This window comes from Clupea harengus, chromosome 22, assembly GCF_900700415.2.
Source record: "Clupea harengus chromosome 22, Ch_v2.0.2, whole genome shotgun sequence".
In the NCBI taxonomy this organism is placed as follows: domain Eukaryota; kingdom Metazoa; phylum Chordata; class Actinopteri; order Clupeiformes; family Clupeidae; genus Clupea; species Clupea harengus.
In genome coordinates this window covers 10440225-10462235 of record NC_045173.1, presented here as the reverse complement: position 1 = coordinate 10462235, position 22011 = coordinate 10440225, and the positions used below count along the sequence as shown (strand labels likewise).

General features: G+C 43.2%; 3 protein-coding genes across 7 annotated transcripts; 2 read left to right on the top strand and 1 right to left on the bottom strand.

Moving 5' to 3' along the window:
- Positions 1-7157: 7157 nt before the first annotated feature.
- On the bottom strand, positions 7158-10001 carry qdprb.1 (quinoid dihydropteridine reductase b, tandem duplicate 1). Its single transcript, XM_012836932.3, has 7 exons — positions 9735-10001; positions 9522-9614; positions 9330-9426; positions 9026-9166; positions 8643-8751; positions 8366-8449; positions 7158-7705 (listed from the first exon to the last, which is right to left on the bottom strand). The coding sequence occupies exons 1-7, from the start codon at positions 9825-9827 to the stop codon at positions 7606-7608; spliced, it is 717 nt and encodes a 238-aa protein (XP_012692386.1). The 5' UTR covers positions 9828-10001; the 3' UTR covers positions 7158-7605.
- Positions 10002-10088: 87 nt separating this feature from the next.
- ccdc149b (coiled-coil domain containing 149b) lies at positions 10089-18476 on the top strand. Of its 5 annotated transcripts, none has more exons than XM_031559637.2 (13): positions 10089-10269; positions 10800-10961; positions 11099-11137; positions 11267-11374; positions 12870-12986; positions 13183-13355; positions 13460-13532; positions 13744-13831; positions 14111-14258; positions 14657-14733; positions 15090-15122; positions 15539-15628; positions 16728-18476. In XM_031559637.2, the coding sequence occupies exons 1-13, from the start codon at positions 10219-10221 to the stop codon at positions 17348-17350; spliced, it is 1782 nt and encodes a 593-aa protein (XP_031415497.1). In that variant the 5' UTR covers positions 10089-10218; the 3' UTR covers positions 17351-18476. The 5 variants fall into 5 exon arrangements, with proteins under 5 accessions (XP_031415497.1, XP_031415496.1, XP_031415495.1 ...); XM_031559636.2 differs by having other exon boundaries at positions 15536-15628; XM_031559635.2 differs by having other exon boundaries at positions 10800-10967.
- A 311-nt stretch (positions 18477-18787) lies between these two features.
- On the top strand, positions 18788-21657 carry ing2 (inhibitor of growth family, member 2). Its single transcript, XM_031559640.2, has 2 exons — positions 18788-19100; positions 20089-21657. Exons 1-2 carry the CDS (start codon positions 18962-18964, stop codon positions 20964-20966), a joined length of 1017 nt encoding a protein of 338 aa, XP_031415500.1. The 5' UTR covers positions 18788-18961; the 3' UTR covers positions 20967-21657.
- The last annotated feature ends 354 nt before the right edge of the window (positions 21658-22011 follow it).

The window sequence follows — 22011 nt, the reverse complement described above, 5'->3', positions numbered from 1 at the left end:
ATTCTGTGACCTGTGTAACATGTGGTTATGTGAATGTTGAAACTAAAGTTGCAAAGAGAGGGCAACCCCTGTTTTTAACAACAGACTGAAAAATGTCACCAGCTGAAGAATTATCCACCTCTCCAATTACAAAAAATCTGAATGTCTGTAGTCAAACCCAGGAAAACAGAGTATACTAACACAGAGTATACTAACATAGTTGGGCACTAAGAACTCACAGGAAGAATTTCAATCTGTCATGAATACACCATTTTGAGAAAAGTAATAACACAATCAAAGTACATCACCACCATAGCACTCTGTCTCATTTACACACACACACACACACACACACACACACACACACACACACACACACACACACACACACACACACACACACACACACACACACACACACACACACAGACACACACATACACTCAACACACACACACACACACACAACACTCAACACTCACACTCACACACACACACATTCACCATACCGATCACACTCTTTGCTCAGTAAACTGTCTCTGCGTCTCCCCCCGGGGTGCGGCGCGGGGCCTGGGAGCGGCTTGGCCCCTCTCCAGCGGCGGGAGCTGAAGTGTCAGCAGTGCAACCCTGACGCCGGATCCCCAACTCAGCCACGGCTTCCCCATCTCTCTGCCCTGTCGACAGAAACAGAGCCACACTGATCCCCACTCAGCCCCACAGCTTAGCCAGTGCTGATCCTCCACAGCTCACCTGAAGCCCCGCCACAGCCCAACAAGCACACTGACACACGGGGAAGAGGGGGTGGGCCGGTGAGGGGTACTGAGACAGATGAAAATATAGAGACAGACAATGAGAAACACGGGGCATTTGTGTTTCACATTTGAATATTGATCGTTCACCTGTGTAGCTTAATGATGGATTTAAGCTGGACAAAGGCAAAGCTAAGCAGAGCCACAGTAGATGTATCAGGCCAATGTGAGGTGAATACAGAGTGATGGATACAAAAGTTTAAGACTACCCTTGAGAAAATGTATGTTTTTTTTTTCTTCTTCTGAACGCAGAATTGCATCAGAATGAAATTGATTGCATGAGATTGTGTCATCCTTATGTCAGCCTACTGTAGTCACTTCTCGATTGACCATCACACTGTAAACATGACGCTGCAACAAAAAAAAATGCAGAGGGCACAAATTGTGGTTCTTCACCAGGATGGATATTCTAAATGAGAAATTCAACAGAAAGCAAATGGGTGTTGGGGAAAGCAAATAGGGGTTGTTCATTCACTTGACTGGCATTCTGCTAGCTAAATGAACAATATAATTAGATATTATGATGGATCTGTGTCAAGAACATAGATACAGACGCTCAGATGAATGGATGGATGGATGGATGGATTGATACACAAACTTTTCGAATTCAAAAAATCTGATATTTACATCATGCACACTTTTTTTTAATGTGTGCCAATGCTGAAGGTGTGTCTAATTTTGAGTGGCATTTAAAATAAGATCAGATAGGAAGACGAGATGAAGCTCTCTGGTGATTCTGCTAATGAGATATGCAGCATGTTGCTCATCATTATGGGCTGGGTATGGTGAGGATAGGGAGCCTCATTAGGGAGCCAGTTTTGGCTCCTGGAGTCCTCTCGCGGCTCGTCCAATAAGAGAATAGGGAACGAGATCAATTAAAGGAGCAAATTAATTCACATTTCTGGCATGGTTTTTTTGCACGTGGTGTCGTGTGGTGTACAAAAACACAAAGTAAGAGATGTTATTTTGACTGTGCCATTTTTGAGCATTTTTGTGCAGTTTCAGATGAAGCATTTTGAGTCTTTGCTTTGAGTCTCGTGGTAGCCAAGAAATCAAGCATTCAGTGCAACACATGTCTGCATGTCTCCAAACACAGGCACATTCATTTTTACCCATGTACCCTCTCCACGACATTCCCGCTGTCTGATCACTCTCTCATTCATCTCTCTCTCGCCTCCCTCCTTCTCGCCTTTTTTGCTCTCCATTCATCTCTCTCTTTTCCTCTCCATCTCTCTCACTTTCTTTATCCATCCCTTTCTCCCTTTCAATCTCCCTTGCTGTGTTTGTGTGTGCAAGCATGTGTGTGTGTGTGTGTGTGTGTGTGTGCATGTGCGCGTGCGCGCGTGTTTGTGTGTGTGTCTGTGTTTGTGTGTGTGTGTGTGTGTGTGTGTGTGTGTGTGCGCGCACAAGGCTCCTGCGGAGGTTGTGTGTGTGCATTTCTGTGGGAGCATTTCTCTACAGGCGGTGGGGTTGTTTTTGAGGTCAGCTCGACGCTGCCCCACTCCCCATGGGGGTACAGATTCTCGTTTCACTTATGAGTGAGAGAGAGAGAAAGAGAGAGAGAGAGAGAGAGAGAGAGAGGGAGAGACAGAGAGGGAGAGAGAGAGGGAGAGAAGGGGAAAGAGAGAAGGAGAGAGAGAGAGAGAGAGAGAGAAATGACACAGAAAGACAGCAACAACATGCATCACTCCACATGGTGCTTAATGCATGCACCTTCTCCCTCTTTTTTTCACTTCCCTTTTAGTTCCTGTGAATGTAACTGTGATGTAGGATTCTGGCCACTGAGGGGCGCTGTGTGTCTGCAACTAACAGCCTTGTGACCTTAGCCCAGGGGACAAGGATGTGTTTGGGTTCTGGAGAAAAGTAAGGAGCTAAAGTTGGGTGTAGTGTAGTTGTCAATAGTACTTGTGCCACTTGCCCTGTGTGTCTGACTGCCAATAATCAATGGCACTCTTGGTGATATTTTGGTGTTCGGTTGTATATCAAAACTAGCCTTTGGAAATGATATCGTCTCTGGTACTCTTATTTATGGCTGAAGAAACATATGGCAGTTCCAAGCAAGGCTGGTTTGCAATAGTGAGGATGTTCTATTTACCAAACTGTTAGTGAGTACAGTTTTGCATGAGGAGTTGACCATGATTTTTCTCAATTATGCTATCTCAAATAGTATAAATGTTTAGTGTTCAGGTCTATGTGAACTTGTCTCACTTGGAATTATAGAGCTTATCTAACTATCCTGTGATTTGAAGATATTTGGTCCTCAATTTTCATACCCACCTATTCATTCACCTCCAGCTGTTTATTTATTTTCTGTCCAAACCTTTTTAATATACAATGGTAAATCAATGAAACACTCATATAAACCCTTCAGCAAGCACCCTTTAACCAGTGTGTTTAGAATGTTGTTGAATGAAAGTTCTAAAGAATATCTGGGTCCAATGAAAATAACATGGAATTTTAGAATCTTACATTGTTGATGAATGCATTCTTTTATTAGAATGTTTAAAACGCCCCTGCTGAATGGTTAATACATTTGTATCACATAAATTAAAAACAAAATTAAATTCATATGTACAAGTGTGTGTGTGTGTGCGTAACAGTGTGCAAGAATAAAGGAAGTGAATTCAAGAAAGTGAGCGAGAGGGAAGAAAACAAGAGGTGGAGCCATAGGCAGAGCTTCAGCACAGTAAGGGGGTTGGGGTAGGCAGCAGTAGAGGGAGAGAGAGAGTGTGTGTGTGTGTGTGTGTGTGTGTGTGTGTGTGTGTGTGTGTGTGTGTGTGTGTGTGTGTGTGTGTGTGTGTGTGTGAGAGAGACGCATCCACACGGACTCTATTGTTGTCTCTCTCCCTTTGATGAAATATTCATTTAGCTTCAGATTTGCTAAAAATACTCGTTGCAGGGCCCATTACTGCTTTGCTGACACAGAGAGGTGTTGTTCAAATCTACTTTAAATTACAGACTAGTATGATTCAGAGTTGGGTTAAAAGACTCCAAGGAAAAAACACTACTTGAGCTGAATTTCTCTCTTTTATGTTCCCACCTCCTGCCTTGTTATGGCAGTTTTAAACATCTCCCTTGTAAAAGCGTTAGTACTCTGAACTGTCTGCTAGGCAAACAACATGAGGACATTGCATCATCCGAGTGCATAACTGATGATCTTGATTCAGTTCATCAGGGCCATGTCAATTCATTTCAAACAGATTTCTTATCAACTTTCTTATCTGAGGCAAGACTCCATTGAACTTCTTGATAGAAGCAATAATGCAGTACAAACCGGGGATTATGTCATTAAAAAAAGAAACTCATCTCAATCTCATGATATCCAACTGTGAATCGAGTGATGATTCAGATGATGAAGTACCAGTGAACAGATGTGATTTATATGTTGGTTTTGTTGGTTGTCTTTGTTAGCACAGTATTTGGGAATATCACGTCTCTTTGTAAGTCTTGTGCTAATTAACGTGGAAGCAGCTATTTACATTCAAATGAAATGCTGCTCTACACAAACAGACCTCACAATTATGCAGTTCTGATAATCTTCACTCTTATAGAGTGTGTGTGGCATTGACATAAATGGTGCTTTCTCCTCCAAAGTGCACTGCTACAAACTGAAACCCAGACACTTCTCCGACCCTGGCTCTGAAACACGTCTGTAAGCTTTTGTGCCATTGTTGTTGCCCTTCTCTCAGCTGCATGCAGACACTGTGGATAGTGCATTTAAAAAAGAAGGTTGGTAATGTATAAGCGGGCAGAAGAATTTCTAAAATGTTGGGGTGAAAAAAATAAAAAGGAAATAAATTTAAAGAAATAAATCCGGAAATAAATAAATAAGCCCTAGTCTGGCGCTGCCTCCCTCTCCCGCTCCTACCATCCACTGTTCTTTAGATGTGGCGTCGCCATGGCAACCTCAACTTGGTGACCTCGTTATTTCAACCTAATCCCGTGCTGAAATTATGGGCTGCCCTGCCCGTTTGCCTGCCTGGCCTGATAACGCCATCGCTGTGGAGAGAGATGGAGGGAGTGTAGAAACAGAGGGATGGTTTACAGTCCTCCCTCTCTCCCTTTATCCACTCTCTGCAAACAGGAAAAATAACACTAATGTGCCAGAAAATATTTTAATGTCTGCACAAATCAATCAGAAGTCTTGCTGTCATGCTATTCTGCAGTTTCTATATTCACCATGTGGTACAAATGTAAGAAAATGCTATGAGCATACATTACAGCCCTTTATCTGAAGAAAAACCCATTAATTAAAAATAAATATTAAAAAGTTGTCCAATTCCATTTCCTCAAATGGACACTCCATCAGGCCACATGATAGACAGAGAGAGTTTGAGGGAGCAAACGAGAGGGATAGAAAGCGACAGAGAAAGAAAGAGAGAGAGGGGTGCGCAATTTTATATCCAAAAACCTTGCTGTCCTCGTTCTCTCCCTCAGTCGTGAGTCGTACAGCTGCTCATTTAAAACTCCATTTCCTCATGAGCAAAGCAGAAATAAGCGCGGCGAGCACTGCATACCAAATAGCTCTCTTTGTGTTGGCTGACTATACTGAGCTGTGCTGATTGAATTCCTTCACTTTTTGTGACTGTTTGGAAGAGATTCCTCCATGCTCTCCACAAGCCAAACAGGCGTTTCGAAACTAGACAGCCCCATAGCATTACTTATTCAATGCTGCCAGTGTTTTATAATTAGAGAATAACCCCACAAACTTCACCTCAGAACCACAGTGCCATCTAGAGCTACTGAATAAAAATGTTTTATCGCTTGTTGGATGAAAACAGTGGCTCTGTACCAAGCATAAACACACACACACACACACACACACACACAAACAGGCAAACACACATTTAGAAACACAGATGTGCACACCTTGTTAGTTGTTTTGACATTAGGTGCAGTTGTAACTGCTTCCATATGGGGGTGCTTAGATGTGCCATGTAACACAGGACTCCATCTTTCTCGACCCACTGTTCCATGGATTCCTTTTTTCAGTGAGGGATTTCTGCAGTCATCTACAGTTTATTGAAGATTGTATATCATTTAACGTGTGTACCTTAAATATGTGTGTGTGAGTGAGTGTGTGTGTGTGTGTGTGTGTGTGTGTGTGTGTGTGTGTGTGTGTGTGTGTGTGTGTGCATGTGCATTGCTTAATCTCAATCACTTCCACATGTTGGACCAATGACCTCAACCACCCCACCCCTTGGTCCTTGTTCAGCCAATGGCATTAAAGCATGAGGAGAACCTCTAATCACAGAGCCTGTCCTCAGGCATTTGGAGTCACCATGACCCAAACCAAACACACACACACACACACAGTCACACATGATCACACAATAATGGCATACACGTATGCACCCACTGTGACACATATACTATCAGTGACACTGACTCTGAAATGCGAGAGTCCACTCAAACACAGAGCCACGCAGAGGAACACAAACGGACACACCCACGCACACAACAACCCAGGGCATGAGTGCAGGACCATAAATCATGTTGGACATATCACTCTACCACACATGCAGAATACTAAGAGGACAAACACACACACACACACAGAGATGTTTACACCATGCCCTTAGAGCATCAGATTGTATCAAATGTTAAGACTCGTCTGTTCATGTGGAGCCACCTCACAGGAGGTTTGTAAGATTTGCTGAGGTTCGATACATCACTCATCCACATATTCATGAATTTCCCTGCATTCATTCTCTAAATTTCTCTCACTACACTATCTCAGCTATTTGCCCAAACAAATGTTTTTATTCTGTATGATGAGGGCTGAGTATGCGTGTATAAATCATGTGGAAATGTGACTGTGACCTGCAATTAGCAAACCTGCTGCTTTCTGGCTGTTTCACAGTGTACATGTAAAAAGAACAGCATTGCCCCCTTGAGGCGATCCAACACTATGGGAGCACATTAAATCACTTATAGATGAAGCCTGCGATTCGTGTTCACAAAAGGTTGTTGATATTTTTGCTCAACAGCCAATCAAATTACACCCTTCCCTTTCCTGAAACACGTGTGTTGATTGGCTGGGATTGTTTATGGCACTGCGAGCCACTATGTTGGTGGTCTACACATATTTATAGAGGACCTTCAGATGTTTTAAAAGCCAATCAACTTCAATCACTATTGAATAACCTTTTAAGGTTTCCTCAAGGACATTTTTGGATTGAAACCCCTTCAACCAGTTCTATTTTCTCATGTTATCCATACATTCATTTCAGTATGATTTCTCTGTATTATATTCGTCCCAGATGCCTATGTCAACATTCTGGTTTGTAAGACTAGCACATTAACACATTTAGATTTTTTTGTAGGATATCATCATACAATCCCAGAAAAAAAATATAACATAGGGGATTTGCTAAGTCATAGCCATTTTATTCTGCTTGACAAAGACCAGGAATGCATTTCACAAAACTACGTCAGGTCAGCAGCAGTAGACACCAACAGATTAAAACAGCGGACCATTTTTTAAACCGCATATACTGTAGTTGTCAACAGCAGTTACATAAAAAACATACACAAACAGAGCAATTCATGAAAAGAGGAGGCATACACAGCGTGATGGGTCTGGTGTCACACAGGTGAAGATATACCTTGTGGTACAACACAGTGTAAAGTATTTAAGTCAGTTCAGGTTGTGTAATCAGATCTTGTAAACAGAGGTGAAGAGAACTTGTATCATGATACAAATACAGACATTTGAATATCCATATCTGCAGGCAGACACACACACACACACACACACACACACACACACACACACACAAAGAAAGGCAGACCGTCCGAAACACACAATCACACATCACACAGGTGTGGCCTCTGTCTTGCCAGCTTCTGTGATGAGTTGTACCAGGCTGCCTGAGGCTGGTCTGCCTTCTCCTGTGGTCCACTTATAGAATAACCTAGATCACCACAAATGAGCTATGATGAGAAACACAGCAGACATTCAACATTCCTTACATTTTTGGTTACCAGCCAATACCGAGACTAAACCTAAGAAGAATAGCGTAGCATCGCCATCTGGTGGCAAAGGTTGCACAGCACACAGGGGAGTCTCAGGCATACTCGTATGAAAACTACATGGTGCAGATGTGTTTCCTCACCAATGCCAGGCAGGCAGAACAGCTGCTTATGTATCTACTTTGTGACATTCATTCATATTTTTGCCACATATATCTACCAGCTCTTGAAAACAGATGATCATTACAAAGATATCAACCAATAGCAGACATACTGGGCTCATATTCCATTGCACACAAAGTAAAAAAGTAACCAAACGGTCTTATTTTCAGAGTGCAGGTTAATGTTCGAGGGTAATCAGTAATGAAATATTACAAGAAACATCAACACTACATAAAATAAGTGTGATTATTTCAATGTAGCATATATGTGCAGCTGTATTCAACAGTAAAATGAATACAGTGTGGCATGAACCTGCTTCAGTGGTGCACTGAGAAGAAGGTCCAAGGCACAGCATGTCCGTTGCACCCCAACAATCATATTCTACTGAATGAACACACACAACCACACACACACACACACACACACACACACACACTTACTCTGCTATATATTCCAGTGGTGTCCAGGTGCTGACGTCTGCATCAGGCATGAATTTCCTGTTCATTGGAGTATCCAACGTAACTCTACAACAAGAGGTCACAGGTCACAGCTTATCCGTGTTAAGTTCTACTGCACCTCCAGTCATACGACCAAAACTACAGGCAGCACAGTTTCTGCCGAGCATCACTGACAGTGTGTTAGCAGTCACTTAGTGCAGCTCTTCAGGAACAGTGCTGCCTCTCCTTCTGACAGCGTGTGGTTGTCACGGCTACTCACGGCAGGATAGCGACAGCGGCAGCACCGGGAGGAAGGCCGCTGTTTGACCCTGCCAGACTCTGGCACAGCTGATGTACAGCAGCCTTTGCCATGCCATAGCCCAGCATACCTGAGATAGAGAGATAGATAGAGAGATAGAGAGAGAGAGAGAGAGAGAGAAAATAGTTTTCCCATTTCTATCACCTTTATGGATATCACCATAGTAACATATAGTTTCATTTCCTCTGTGTGTCTGCCTGTGTACAGTTCCATTCCTCTGTAAATTAAAAACTCTCTTGGAGATGTTCATGCCCATGAATATTGCCTTCAGGGTGGCCTGGCAGTTTGAACTACATAAACGTATTCCCACGGAATTCTGTTCTCAAAGAGACATGGGGAGATACCTGGGGTTCCAGCTAGGGCAGGCTTTGCCCCTGCCAGTGTGAGCAATCCCCCCTCTTTCAGATGCTTAGTTGCCAGATGACTAGAGATGGTGGATGTCCATACACTCTGCTTCCACATCAGATCAGCATTCTTGTACAGTACTGCAAGGAGAAAATGTATAAAAGCTGATAAAAAAAAACGTCTGGAAAATTGTATTATGAAAGACATGTTCATATTCAACCCTGGCTGGCTTTCTTCCCATTAATTGTTTATTGTGGCTAAGAGGGCAAAGGTCGTGTTGGCTTTTAGTCAAACTTCTCAAACCTTTGGCCTTTGCACTTCCACCGGCCCAACCTCCAGCTACGCACAGGATGGCGTCCACCCTCTGCTCACCCAACAACTGACACACGTCATTGGTCACCTAAAGAGGAGTTATAAAGGAAGGGGTGGTTATGCTAATCGTGAATTGTTCCATTTGTTTAGCCTTTACACATGAACTTGATTTAAAAAACCAACCTGATTTGCTTGTTCCGTGAAGCATTCGGTCATGTTTACCACCACGTTGGCGTCGGCTTGGTCATTGGCAGCGATGTCAACGCACGCTACCCACTGAGGTAAAACGTAAAATAAAATAAAAACATATATATATAAAGTTTAGTACTTGTCATGCAGCGCAGCCAAACCCCCTTGGTGACAGACAACACCAGTAATGAGATGGTAATTTCATACCCAGTTTTTAGACCTGAAATACTCCACGCATTTGGAACCCAGTGCTCCTTTTCCTCCGTAAACTATGATTCGGTGCACTTCAGCAGCTGCCATGGTCCGACTACAATTCTAGTGGTAACTACCTAGCAGGTCTAGCGAGTAAGACTGCTGACTAGATACCTTACTCTACAGCAATGAACAAGATGTTTGCAGGCGAAATATCTATTTGTTTCATACAAACGAGACAGAGAATTGACACAGCAGATGTCGCCAGACTTGTAACTACGGAGGGAACGTGGGGACATTTCCTCACCAACCAACGAAGAAGACTATTCCAATCGGAAATGACGATTTCCTCATTGGTCAACTGAGGGCTTCAAATCATAGGAGCACAGGACGCCCACTTCGTGACTGCAACCCACTACGCACAAGGATGCCTTTCCATATTATTTGAAACGTTCAGTATTGTCAGGTTCCATTAGGCTGACACTGTGTGGAATTAAAGATGAACACCTCGAGAAGAAGTGAAAGTGATTGGCAGGGACTGGTGAACGAAGTGAGTCATCCCTTGGGTTTATGCTACCTTGGCTACAAGATGATATTCGCTGACGCGCAAGCTCGTGGCATGCATGGATAATGCATATCGTTGTTGTCAGTCTTTTAATTTGTTTATCAGAGCTAAAGGACGTTACTAGTTGTTCAGGCAGGTGCACAGAATATCATTGTTAAAGCTAAAGGTCGATGTCTGCAGACAAGTGTCCTATAGATGTGAAACCGTAGCCAGACGCTACAGGAAAGTGGGCGGGTCGATTGGAAAGATTAACGTTGCAGAGCTCAGCCTGCCTGAAAGCTGCTGTTATTTGATGTCAGTCAGGATTAAAACTGTACTCAAAACAAATTCAGGTCTCCTGAGTACTTTTGTTCGTCATGATTTATTACTCGCTATTCATTGGGAAAATGTACCGTTTGTGACATAATACAAGAGCGTAAAGGACCTTATCTTTGTGGAGCCACTGTTTGTTTTTCCTCATACATTCCTTCCATCGCAGTGCTCTTATCTCATGACTTCCTTGTTCCTGTCCTTAGTTCTTGGTGTGCAAACGGAAGCTGGAAAGCAAGAAGGAAGCGTTGCTGATTTTATCTAAAGAGCTGGACACTTGTCAGCAGGAGAGAGACCAGTACAAGCTGATGGCCAACCAGCTTCGAGAAAGGCACCAAGGCCTGAAGAAGAAATACTGTGAGCTCATTGTAAGTGTGAGTATAGTAATAGTCCCCATGTGAATATAAGTGTGTGTTTGTAGTAACACCCTCCAAGTGTCCAACACAAGTGTGCACAGCATCATCTGTCATCACATTATCAGTTTATTCTCCTTTCCTCCTTTTAGGATGGTGACCCTACTCTGCCCCCCGAGAAGCGAAATCAGGTGCAGAAACAAATGGTTGACTTTGAGTCTTTATGGAAATGAGCAGAGATGTGCTGCCTGTAATTCTAGACACTCTGACAAGCTTTGTTTGCCCGCTCTGATTTGGACTCGCTTCCATCCTGTTCCTAGGTGAATCTGGCCCAGCTGCTTCGGGACTCCAGAGAGCGGAGCGGCAAACTGTCTGAGGAGGTGAAGGAGCTCCAGCAGCGGCTGGCCGAGATGCAGGGCGACAACAAGGTAAATGCTCTCTGTTTCCGTTTGTAATGTATTGGCTTATTCCTTTAGCAAGCTGTTTAAAGTGAACAGAGTAGACTTCACACATAACCGGAATGTCTGAAGACTGAAATATTCCACTAACAAGATATTCATATAGAAAGTTATCTCAATTTCACAAAATGTTACTTTGGAAAGTAAAGGGCTTGTTACACCCATAAACGTAATAACTTCCCACAAACGTAATACAAATCTGCACTGTTTAAAAGTAATAATCTCACAAACATAATAACATAATAACCACAAGCATAACAACTGCTGCCTACCACAAACATAATAACTAATTTCCCACAAGCGTAATAATTATTTTGTTTGCGGGAACTTATTACATATATAATATGATGTAATACTATCTGTTATATCAATTGTAAACGTATATTGCTGCAAAGGGAGTTCAGCCTTTCCAGTACTGGATAGGTCGGCAGTATCAGATTCTCTTAGATGACCAGTACTGGATCATTGTTTTCACTCTGCCATAGGCTACATTTACAATGTGTTTTCATGCCAGAGCCTTGTATCTATCAGATTTTTTTTTAAATGAAATGGTAAATTGTACCTTTTCCTCCAACAGTAGTAAAAAATTACCACAAAAATTAAGTGCCACCTCTCGTGTCCACCTATTTGGTTTGTCTTTAATAGTGATGCAAAATGTAGTAACTAGTACATCTTCATAAGACTGAAGTTATAGTCTAGTCCCTCTCAAATGGGATCATATCCTATAGCACAATAAACTTTGAATAATATTGATTGTAAGAATGCAAAAATAGTTGAATGACCGGTCAATTTGAGATGAGGTTAATCCTTTGGGGTCTTTTGTTAAGAGGTGTGAAAATGCTCCCCCACATTAAAGCTACAACAATGTAACATTTTCCATAAAACACAGATGCACCAACCAGACGCATGCAGTTCTCTCAATGTAATGAGACAATAGTCCACCCAAACCCTCAAATCCAATGATTTTATGTCTGCACAGTGACCGTCAGTGCTGCATGTAAGATGTCTGTGTTTGATTATGTTGCAGCTATTTGAAGTAGTTCAATCTGTGTCTGATCGATTGTGGATGCCGTAAGGCATTCGACTTGTGTTCTTGCCTCCACGTGTGTCTGGTTGTGCTTACTGATACGTTAAGCAAACAAAAATAACAACACAACAGAGGATCTCATGCATGTGCACACACACGGACAATACGATTAGATGCCTTCTGTATGTTGCAGCTTGGCCTCTAACTATAAAGTGCAGATTTGTATTACGTTTGTGGTTTATTAGATTTGTAGGAAGTTATCACGTTTGTGGGTGTAACAGGACTGACAAGATTCTCTTGTGATGTACAAAGGGGGTTAGAGACTATTAAACACAGTTGGATATGCGGCAGGATATATGATGTGTGATGCCTACTAGTGATTGGACACGCTTGGTGTGTTTAAAATGAATGACGGGAGCTGGGCCTCTTGCCTCACAGCTGCTGAGAATGACCATTGCCAAACAGAGGCTAGGGGATGAGGAGGTGGGAGCGCGCCATTTTCCAGCACATGAGCGAGAGGACCTTGTTCAGCAGCTGGAGAAAGCTGGAGAACAGGTGGGTTAGTGTTTAGGTTACGTCATTTTGGTCAATGAAACAAGCATTGCTATCCAACCTTGCTTGGCTGTACCTTCATGCCACAATATTATATTCACTTTGAGAACTGTGCACATTCACACAGTTGGATACCGCAAACGGCAGCTAATTTGCAAGTCTTCTGCTATAACTATTTAACTGAGAGTTGTCTGCTCAGAATGAAGAGCTGGAGCACAGCCTGAAGGCTGCCACAGACGAGCTGCAGGATGTGCGAGCAGAAAGGGATGTGTTTCAGGACAAGGCCCATCGCCTCAACCTGGAGATCAACCACATCCTGGGCAGCCACGAGGCGCGCATTATTGATGTAGACGCTCTCTGTATGGAGAACAGGTAGAAGTCTTAGCTTGGTGCTCTCACACAGAAATTCATGGGTGCACTAAACACTTGCACTGAGCACTAAAATAATTTTCTGTGAATTATCTTCACTTCCCCAGATATTTGCACGAACGCTTTAAGCAACTTCAAGATGAAGTCAACTTGCTCAAAAGTAATATCATGAAATATAAGGTAATCCCACTGTAAATCCGATAATACCATTCAATTGACATCCACAATAAATGCTGGAGTTTATAATATTTGGAAATTACCATCTTTTTTAATGCTGGGAAAAATGTAGCCTGAAATGTTTTAGTGGAAGGGTGCATTATCATTGTCTAGTCATTATATACAGGTTACCATTCATTGTGCAAGTACTTCACCAGATTGTGTTGTATTTCAGAGTGCTTTAGAAAGCAGGAAGAACTGTAAAATGTATGGTAGAAACAACAACAGCAGTGCTCTCACGGGGGTCCTTTCTGCCAAGGAAGGTAGTAGAACTAATCACAACATCTTGTTGCTCTATATTGTATGGCGCTTATATTCAGGCCTTTAAACAGCTGATTTGATCAATTTATTACAATACACTGTGGTATCTTTTTTAAACCTTAACGTTTAGACATTATTCCAGTATATATATATGTATGCACCTTCTTTTGGTGCATGCCACAGTGTATTGTAGTTTGTGTTGAGCTATCCTGTAAGTTCTAACATTTAGGTGTCACACATTTTCAATGAACCCACACTGGGTTTTCTATCTCTATAATCAGTGCAAGAGTTGTTGCTGTCTGAGGACAATGGCTGCAGCCTGCCAGTGACTCCCCAGTCCATCGCTGACCTGAAGTCTCTGGCCACGGCGCTGCTGGAGACTATTCATGAGAAGAACATGGTCATCCAGCACCAGCGACAAACTAACAAGTAAGCTTCCTCAGGCACCCGTCAGCAACAGGACTGCTTTCATTTAAACGATTCATTTTACTCAACAGTCAATGTACTATTATGAATGGTTGCCAAGATGTTGAAGAACAAAATTGATTGTTCCATGTTGCTAGCTGTACAATAATTGTGATGAAAGTTTAAGCTTACATTTTTTGTAAAGAAGAGTCTCTGTAAAATATACTTGTACAGTTTGTAAAATATATTTGTACAAGCTAAATGTACTTTTACCTTTAGCACAATAATATTGATGTAAGTAGAAAACAAGTCAAATTAGTAACAATCCTCATTTTAAGATCTCTTGCCAGTAAATCAGAAGTGGCTAGTAGAAGCATCCTCTTCTAAACAATTGACAAATGGCAGTCAACCTTTTTTAACAGAATTCTGGGAAACCGAGTGGCTGAACTGGAGAAGAAACTGAAGACTCTTGAGGTGTCTGGACTATGGAGCCTGCCTGGTATTAAAATTCTGTATTATAGACCATGCAGTATTATGTTCTGCTGGGAACGAATATATCAATATTTTATATATATATGTATATTTATTAGGTTACATGAATATACGTCTAATCTGGCATGGATAAAATGGGTCACGTAAAAAGAGTATATGAGCTCTGCCCCTTCTACATTTATTCCTGCCATTGTAACAACTGGCTGTTGTAAATCTCCTCGGACATCTGTTTCCTTCTACTTTTGTATCCTATTTGCAGGTGTAATCATGCTGCCACTGGTGTCTATTGTGACAACCCTACTGTGTTCTTTCTGATTAAATATTGACTTCCTTTATCTCTTTCTCTCCCTCTGCTTTCAAAAGGACTCACATACCACGTGTCGATAGGACTCGGGAGTATGTTTGTTCTTAACCATCTGTACCTCATCCCCTCCCTGTAGTTTGTGCATTGGAGACCCGTTTTGGTTGCTTACTAAATCATGGTCTCTTATAGCATTGTTCACTACTACAGAAAAAATATTAAGATGAACTGAACTAAACATCAGAATTGTTTTATTTAACCATTGGGGGAATATTTGTAAGCTATTGTGTATGATTACATCTTCATAGGCCCTGTTCTATAATAGTCCCCTTTGTGAAGAACATCTTTAACGACAATGACAACACAGTACATTCCATAACCATTTCATACTGGTCTGTTATCAGAGCATTGTCAGTCACTTGTGTGTAATATTACCACCTTTCATGTTCTGTTTTGTGTGGCTGTCGCAGGAAACGTGAATAGTAACATGTTTGATTTGTCTTGCCAGAAGGAAGGGATGCCATTATCATGAGTGACCCCCAGCCCCTGCAGTCCCCTTCAGAGCAACCTGTTCTCATAGAGAGAGGGAGACCCTCTACAGGTTAGTACGCAGTGGTGTCTGCCAGTGAGATCCTGTTTTAAAGGTTCGGTTTTTAAACACATCTCCCAGGTTGGTATAATGTTTCGAGTTATGTCCCTTGAAGCCATGTGTTCCTGGATATTGTTTCATGTATGCCATACCTGTACCTTATCCTCCGTTTTCGGAAACTGGCGATTTTATATCCATTTGCTTTGAATGTACAGCTCAAAAGCTCATGTCTAGACGACATGCACATCTAGCCTGTATACAAGCACAGTCCCGCACTGGACTCAAACTCCACATGGGTGGTGGGTGTGCTAGCAAGGAGGCTACAAACGATGGGTGCTAGCATCTGTCACTAGCATGTCTTATGTCGGGGAGTGGGGTTTACTCACTGCACAGTACTGTACCCAATGGCTATGGCATTACATAAGCATGGCTCAAGTGTAGTATCTGTGTAAATTGAATAACAAATGCTACTGTATATCCTCTGTCTTGTCACTGTAATAAGAGAGAAAATAATGGCTATTGGTTTTCCAAGTTGACAGGACACAGGCCTCAGTTATCACTACTAGTACTAACATGGTTGCTTTCTAGCTATCCAGCTTTTTAAAGGGGGTGGACTGCAAGGTGGGGATTTCCTGACATAGTGGGCAAATGTTACGTTTTTTTTTAAGTTGAACATTGAAATGACATGTACAGTAGACAACCTACAAGACAGTAATGTACATTAGTAGTCTGTTTGAATCATGTTGGTCAAAGGTGTGCTTTTGAGCTGTGGAACTTAGTGAAGAAGAAGGGGAAAAGTCTGAAAATTGGCAATAAGAACTACATGCAAACATAATCTGTCATGCCTTGACTTCCTGTCTTATTGTGGCAAAGCACCAATGTAGCATATTGTTCTACATACTTCGTCTCTTAAAGAGGTCCTAATATCAGACCCCAAACTGAATTTGACCATTAAATGCAACATGTTCATACAACGTGCTGTAGTGTAGCTGTTCCTTTTGGCCCTCTAAAGTTTGTTTTAAGTACTTTCTCTGCTCACTGAACCGGTTTGCTCGCAGAATAAGAGTAATGTTGACGTTATCAGCTGTGCTCTCTGCCTCGTCTCTTTCAGATGGCCTGATGGGAAGAGAGGAGCTACCTGCAGGCGTGACCACACAGGTGGACAGCCCTGACGTGTGCATGGACACTAGCCAGAGCAGCCGGCTCTTGGGCTCTCTGTGCTCTCGCAACAACGGGCACCTGCAGGTCAACGTGGAGGTGCTGCACAGCTGCGTGGAGCCGACCGACGGAGACGGCGATGAGTCGGCAACTGACCAGCCGGAGTGTGCGCAGGAGGCAGACGAGTGTGTGTTCAGTGACCTGTCTGAGGAGGCAGCGGATGAGGGGGACTCGCCCTCGCCCTCTGTGGGGGTCCCTGTGCTTTGCAGGCCTGCGGATCTTGTTTTGCCCTTGTCGGCGGCCACAGAAACAGAAACACAGTGTGAACAAACAGTGGATGCAGACTCACAGGGTCTCAGCGCTGAGATGGTGCCCTCGCAGAGTCCCCAGACAGAGTCAAGCGAGGAATCCCCAATGAAAACAGCTCCTGTTGAAGCAGAGGGGGATGGTGCAGAACAGACACTTAAGAAGACACTACTGGATGAGAGTGAGGAAGCCAGTGAAGAACTTTCAGCACCTGAACAGGAAGAGTCCATGTCTGAAAAATATTGCGAAAAAGACTCCTGTCCTGCATAAGAGCGCATGTAAATAAAACACAGAGGTAGAGGGACGTTAGAGGAAACGAAGTTCAGAAACATGAATAAATCAAACAGAGATCATCATCAGTGGTTATCTAGCATCGCTGAGCCAGGTTCCTGCACCAGTGCACTCACTCAGCCACCGACTTATGCATGGTCCATTTTATTACTGAGCTGTGAAGTTTGCTGAATCTGAGGAGTTTTGTTTGATGTCAGGTCTTTCTGATCACTCTGATACCAGTAGAATGTGAATTGTGTCACCAGTTTCGCTATGGCATGCTTGTGACTCACAAAGACTAAGACTTTGCAGTGAAATAACAGTCAATATCCTTTAGACTCTTCGTAGTATGCTAAATTGCTGACTGCTTCCAGATTGTGACTAGTTGAAAGTTATGTATGGAAAAGTTATGTTGGCCCTCGGCAGTAGGTTTACCTAATCTGAAAATTGGCCCATTGCGCATAGCACAGTAAATCCTACTTGGAGAGATTTGTTTGGCTTCTAATTAAATGGGGCTTAACACACGAAAAAACTCAAAACAAAACTCACAATAGTAGTATGCCACAGTATATGAATGAGGCTAGTAGCAGAAGACTAGAACGGTCACCTTAAATGAAACGCATTCCTTGGTAAAGGCTCTGGTGCTGTTGATTTTTCCAAAATGTGTCAAGACTTCCGATTGGTTCAAGAACAGAAATATATTGTTATCTAGGAAGTATTTAAATGAAAACTAAGCATACTGCTTGAGAATCGACCTGTTGTAATTAAACTGTATATCTGCTCATAATGCAGTCTGTGTTAGCTGCTCGCTTCAATACGAACCCAGTATATCATCTTTGATGTTGTAGACGATCTCAGAAGTTCCGCCACTACAGCTTTATGTGTAGGCCATAGTGGTATTTTGTGCATCTTACCAGTGAGTCACTCACAACATTCGTATGAACTGTTTCACTGTATAAACAAAAACACTAGGTGCATATTACTGATTCTCGAGACTGAAAGATTGAAGGGATGGTGAAAAACACTGTTGATGTAGTGATATGCATGCCTGCATATAATCTGCTGTCCAAAACCAGCCATTCACTCCAGCCATTTGTGTTATGAAATAAATTCTGTTAAAAACCCAGAATGTTCATAGTTTCATCATTTAACCCAATTAAAATTGTTTTATTTTCATTAATTGGAATATATCCCAATGAATGTAGCTAGGCCTTAATCCCAACACTCACCACAGATAATTACATATTCAAACCTTTTTTGGTACGATAACATTTGTTGTAACCAATTTGATTTCCCGGCGCCAAAGAAAGAAGGAGGAGTCACAGTGACGCCAACACTACAGTGTACTTTGATGTTCCTTTGGCCCAACCCCGTTTCAAGGAAGCTGCGCGAAATGCAAAATCGCGGCCTTTTAAGGCATTAATTTACGCATGCGTAGTAGCCACAGTTTTGTTTGAAGGAATTACAACCAGAGAGAGGGTTGAACTGGTCAGCCCGGAAAGAATACTGCAACAGCACACGAAATATTTGAATGTTCTAAATTCTTCATCGAGATATAGCTTATTTACTTTTTCCAAGCATCGGCCGTCTGCTTGATGCATTTCTATCACGATGTTAGCGCATTACCCAAATGTGGAAAAATCCCAGCTGGTCAGCTATGTTGAAGATTACCTTGAATGTGTTGAGTCTCTGCCTTTGGACATACAGCGGAATGTTTCGTTGCTTTGGGAAATCGACACAAAGTATCAAGGTATGTAAGAAAGAATATGTCTTTCTTCTAGCTACAACGCCTCGATTTCCCTGCAATTATTTGGCTAGGTCTTCAAATCCAACGACTTTTGGTCAGACTGCATTATGTCATTGAATAGATGCTTTTCATGTCGTTTACAAACTTATTTGTTTAGCCATCGACGTTTCATAAACGACTAAACCATGTAGCTGTGCTAAGTCACCGAAAGCAAGTTAGTATGTGCCATCTTGTCGTGAACTGTCGAGTAAGAGCTAAGACTAGCCCTTTTACAAATGTGGGGTATTTTCACTCTATATTCACGCCGGGTGATCAGCCATTTTGACTGAACTCGTCTTGTGCCCCCAGCCAGCTAGGATAGCTTTCGAAGTAAACACTCGGGATTTTACTAGGCGTTTACCTTGCCTGTCGTTTACCCTGACCAACTGTAAAGCTAGTTCTTTGATTCGAGAAATTGTGTGTAGGATTATGTCGGCCCACTTATAGCTGTATGAAGAAACCTTGTTCAGCCTACTCTAAAGTATTGCATATATCCATATAGTGTTTTGAATTTGAACTTCTGCAAGCGCAGCTGTCACGAGAATAGTCCTGCCTTCGGCGCTCATCTTGTTTTGCAAATGCGCAAGGAGCTGTTCGACCGAAAGGTCTTTCAGTCTGACAAGGAACGCATGCAACGCACCCATATATATATCACAGTTTGCTTCCTCATGACGTCAGTAGGCAAAGAGAAAGAGAGAAGGGGATAGCGCGGCTGCGTCGGAAGAAGTTTGCGTCGCTAAAGTACTTTACTGAAGTGTCTAATAATTGACCGCATGCGAGTTCTGTATGCGAACGATTTGGCTATCACCTTCCTTAAAATGTAAGAAGGAACACGGATCAGAGTGCCAGACTCCCATTAGACACAAGCGACTTGCCTTGTAAACGAGCCTCTTTCTTGCAAAAATAAATGACGCCTATCTATCTCTCTGTCCCCACCCCTTCCTGTGTGTAGAGGTCCTGAATGAGGTGGACGATGTGTACGAGCGTTACAAGCGCGAGACAGATGCGGGTCAACGAAAGCGCCTGCAGATCCAGTTACAGCGTGCCCTCATCAGCAGCCAGGAGCTTGGTGACGAGAAGATCCATGTAGTGACCCAAATGCTGGAGCTGGTGGAGAACCGCTCGCGCCAAATGGACTCTCACACACACTGCTTCACCGACCCAATTGAGGAGCGATCCCCAGCCGAGAAGGTGCGACATGATGGGGCCAGCAGTGGAGTAGTTGTTGTTGGTGGTGGTGGAGGAGGAGGAGGAGGAGGAGGGGGTGGCGGCGGCGGCGGCGGCGGTGTTGCCGGCGGCGGAGGCGTTGTTGGTGGTGGTGGAGGAGGAGGAGGAAGTGGTGGTGGTGGTGGTGGCGGCGGCGGTGGTGGTGGCGGCGGGGCCGCCGCATCATCGGCAGGGTCCCTGCCCGAGCGCTCAGCCCGCAGGCCACGCCGCCAGCGCAACAGCGAGAGCCGTGACTCGTGCCATGGTGCCAACGGGGCGTTGGACGACCCAGAGGAGGTGGCGCCCGCCCCACCACGGGAGAAGAAATCGAAGTCGGCCAAGAAGAAAAAGCGCTCCAAGGCCAAGCAGGAGCGCGATGCCTCGCCTGTGGAGTTCGCCATCGACCCCAACGAGCCGACCTACTGCCTGTGCGAGCAGGTGTCTTACGGCGAGATGATTGGCTGTGACAACGAGCAGTGCCCCATTGAGTGGTTCCACTTCACCTGTGTTGGACTCACCTACAAGCCCAAGGGCAAGTGGTACTGCCCCAAGTGCAGAGGCGACAATGAAAAGACCATGGACAAAAGCACTGACAAGCCTAAAAAAGACCGCCGGTCGAGGTAGTGCCTTCTGGGGAAAAGGTGTATATGTTTAGCTGTGAGTGGGGTGGGGGAATCAAGTGGAGGGAGAGTTACTAGATGTAACAGTATCGCAGTTCACACAATCATATTTGAGATAGCACTGAACAGGACTGTGCCGTCAAGCAATGGACCTATCACAGAAAAGCTGAGACTTCACCTTTGAACTCCGCTGCTGTGTTTCGCCAAAGGTTTTCAAACAGGTGCTGACATAACACTTTGGGATGTATAGTGTAGTCGTTAAACCCGGTGACCTCCTTATTTAACTGTCAGAAGGACCAAGAGGAAACCGAAGCTATAGATACTGCCACCAAGATTCTATTTCAGAGATTATGTGAGAGTATATGTCCCCCCCCCCCCCCCTCACTGAACTTGGCACAGATTCATAGAATGTCCTTAGGTGTCAAGCATTACACGTAGGCCCCCTAACGTAAGGGAACCTACAGTGGTCTAAAGAGGGTTCAATATTTGACAAGCCTTTTGGATTATGCACACGGTTTAGGTAGAGACACTATGTTCCAGATCATTTCTTTTCATCTCATTTAGGAAGTGGAATACTTTACACCCTCTCAGTGTCTTCCAGACAATTCAGTTCCACTGTTACATATTTTGTGTGATTTGTTTGTAAGAGATTTTTTTATGCTTGGTGTATTTAATAAACCTGTGCTTGTATTGTCCCTAATGTCTGGTGTATGCTTATGTGTTTTGAGCTACTCTGGAGATGCTCACCAGCACACCATCATATCCAGAATTGGTTCTAAGACCGTGCTGACAATGTCATACCTTTCCTCTTATAGTGATGGCGGAACAGATTTTTTGGTGAGTTAAACATGGAAACTGATTCATTTTAAGGATTGTGTGTAGTGTGGCATTGTGGTGCCCTAAAGGGTCCAGTAATTTGGTGCAAATTGTTAAATTTATAGTTCTAATGCGACAACAATTAAGTCAAAGGTGTGGTCAAAAGTGTTTTACATAAAATGTAAATTAATTTGTTGAGTGTAGAATATATATATATGTACATGTGTGTATGG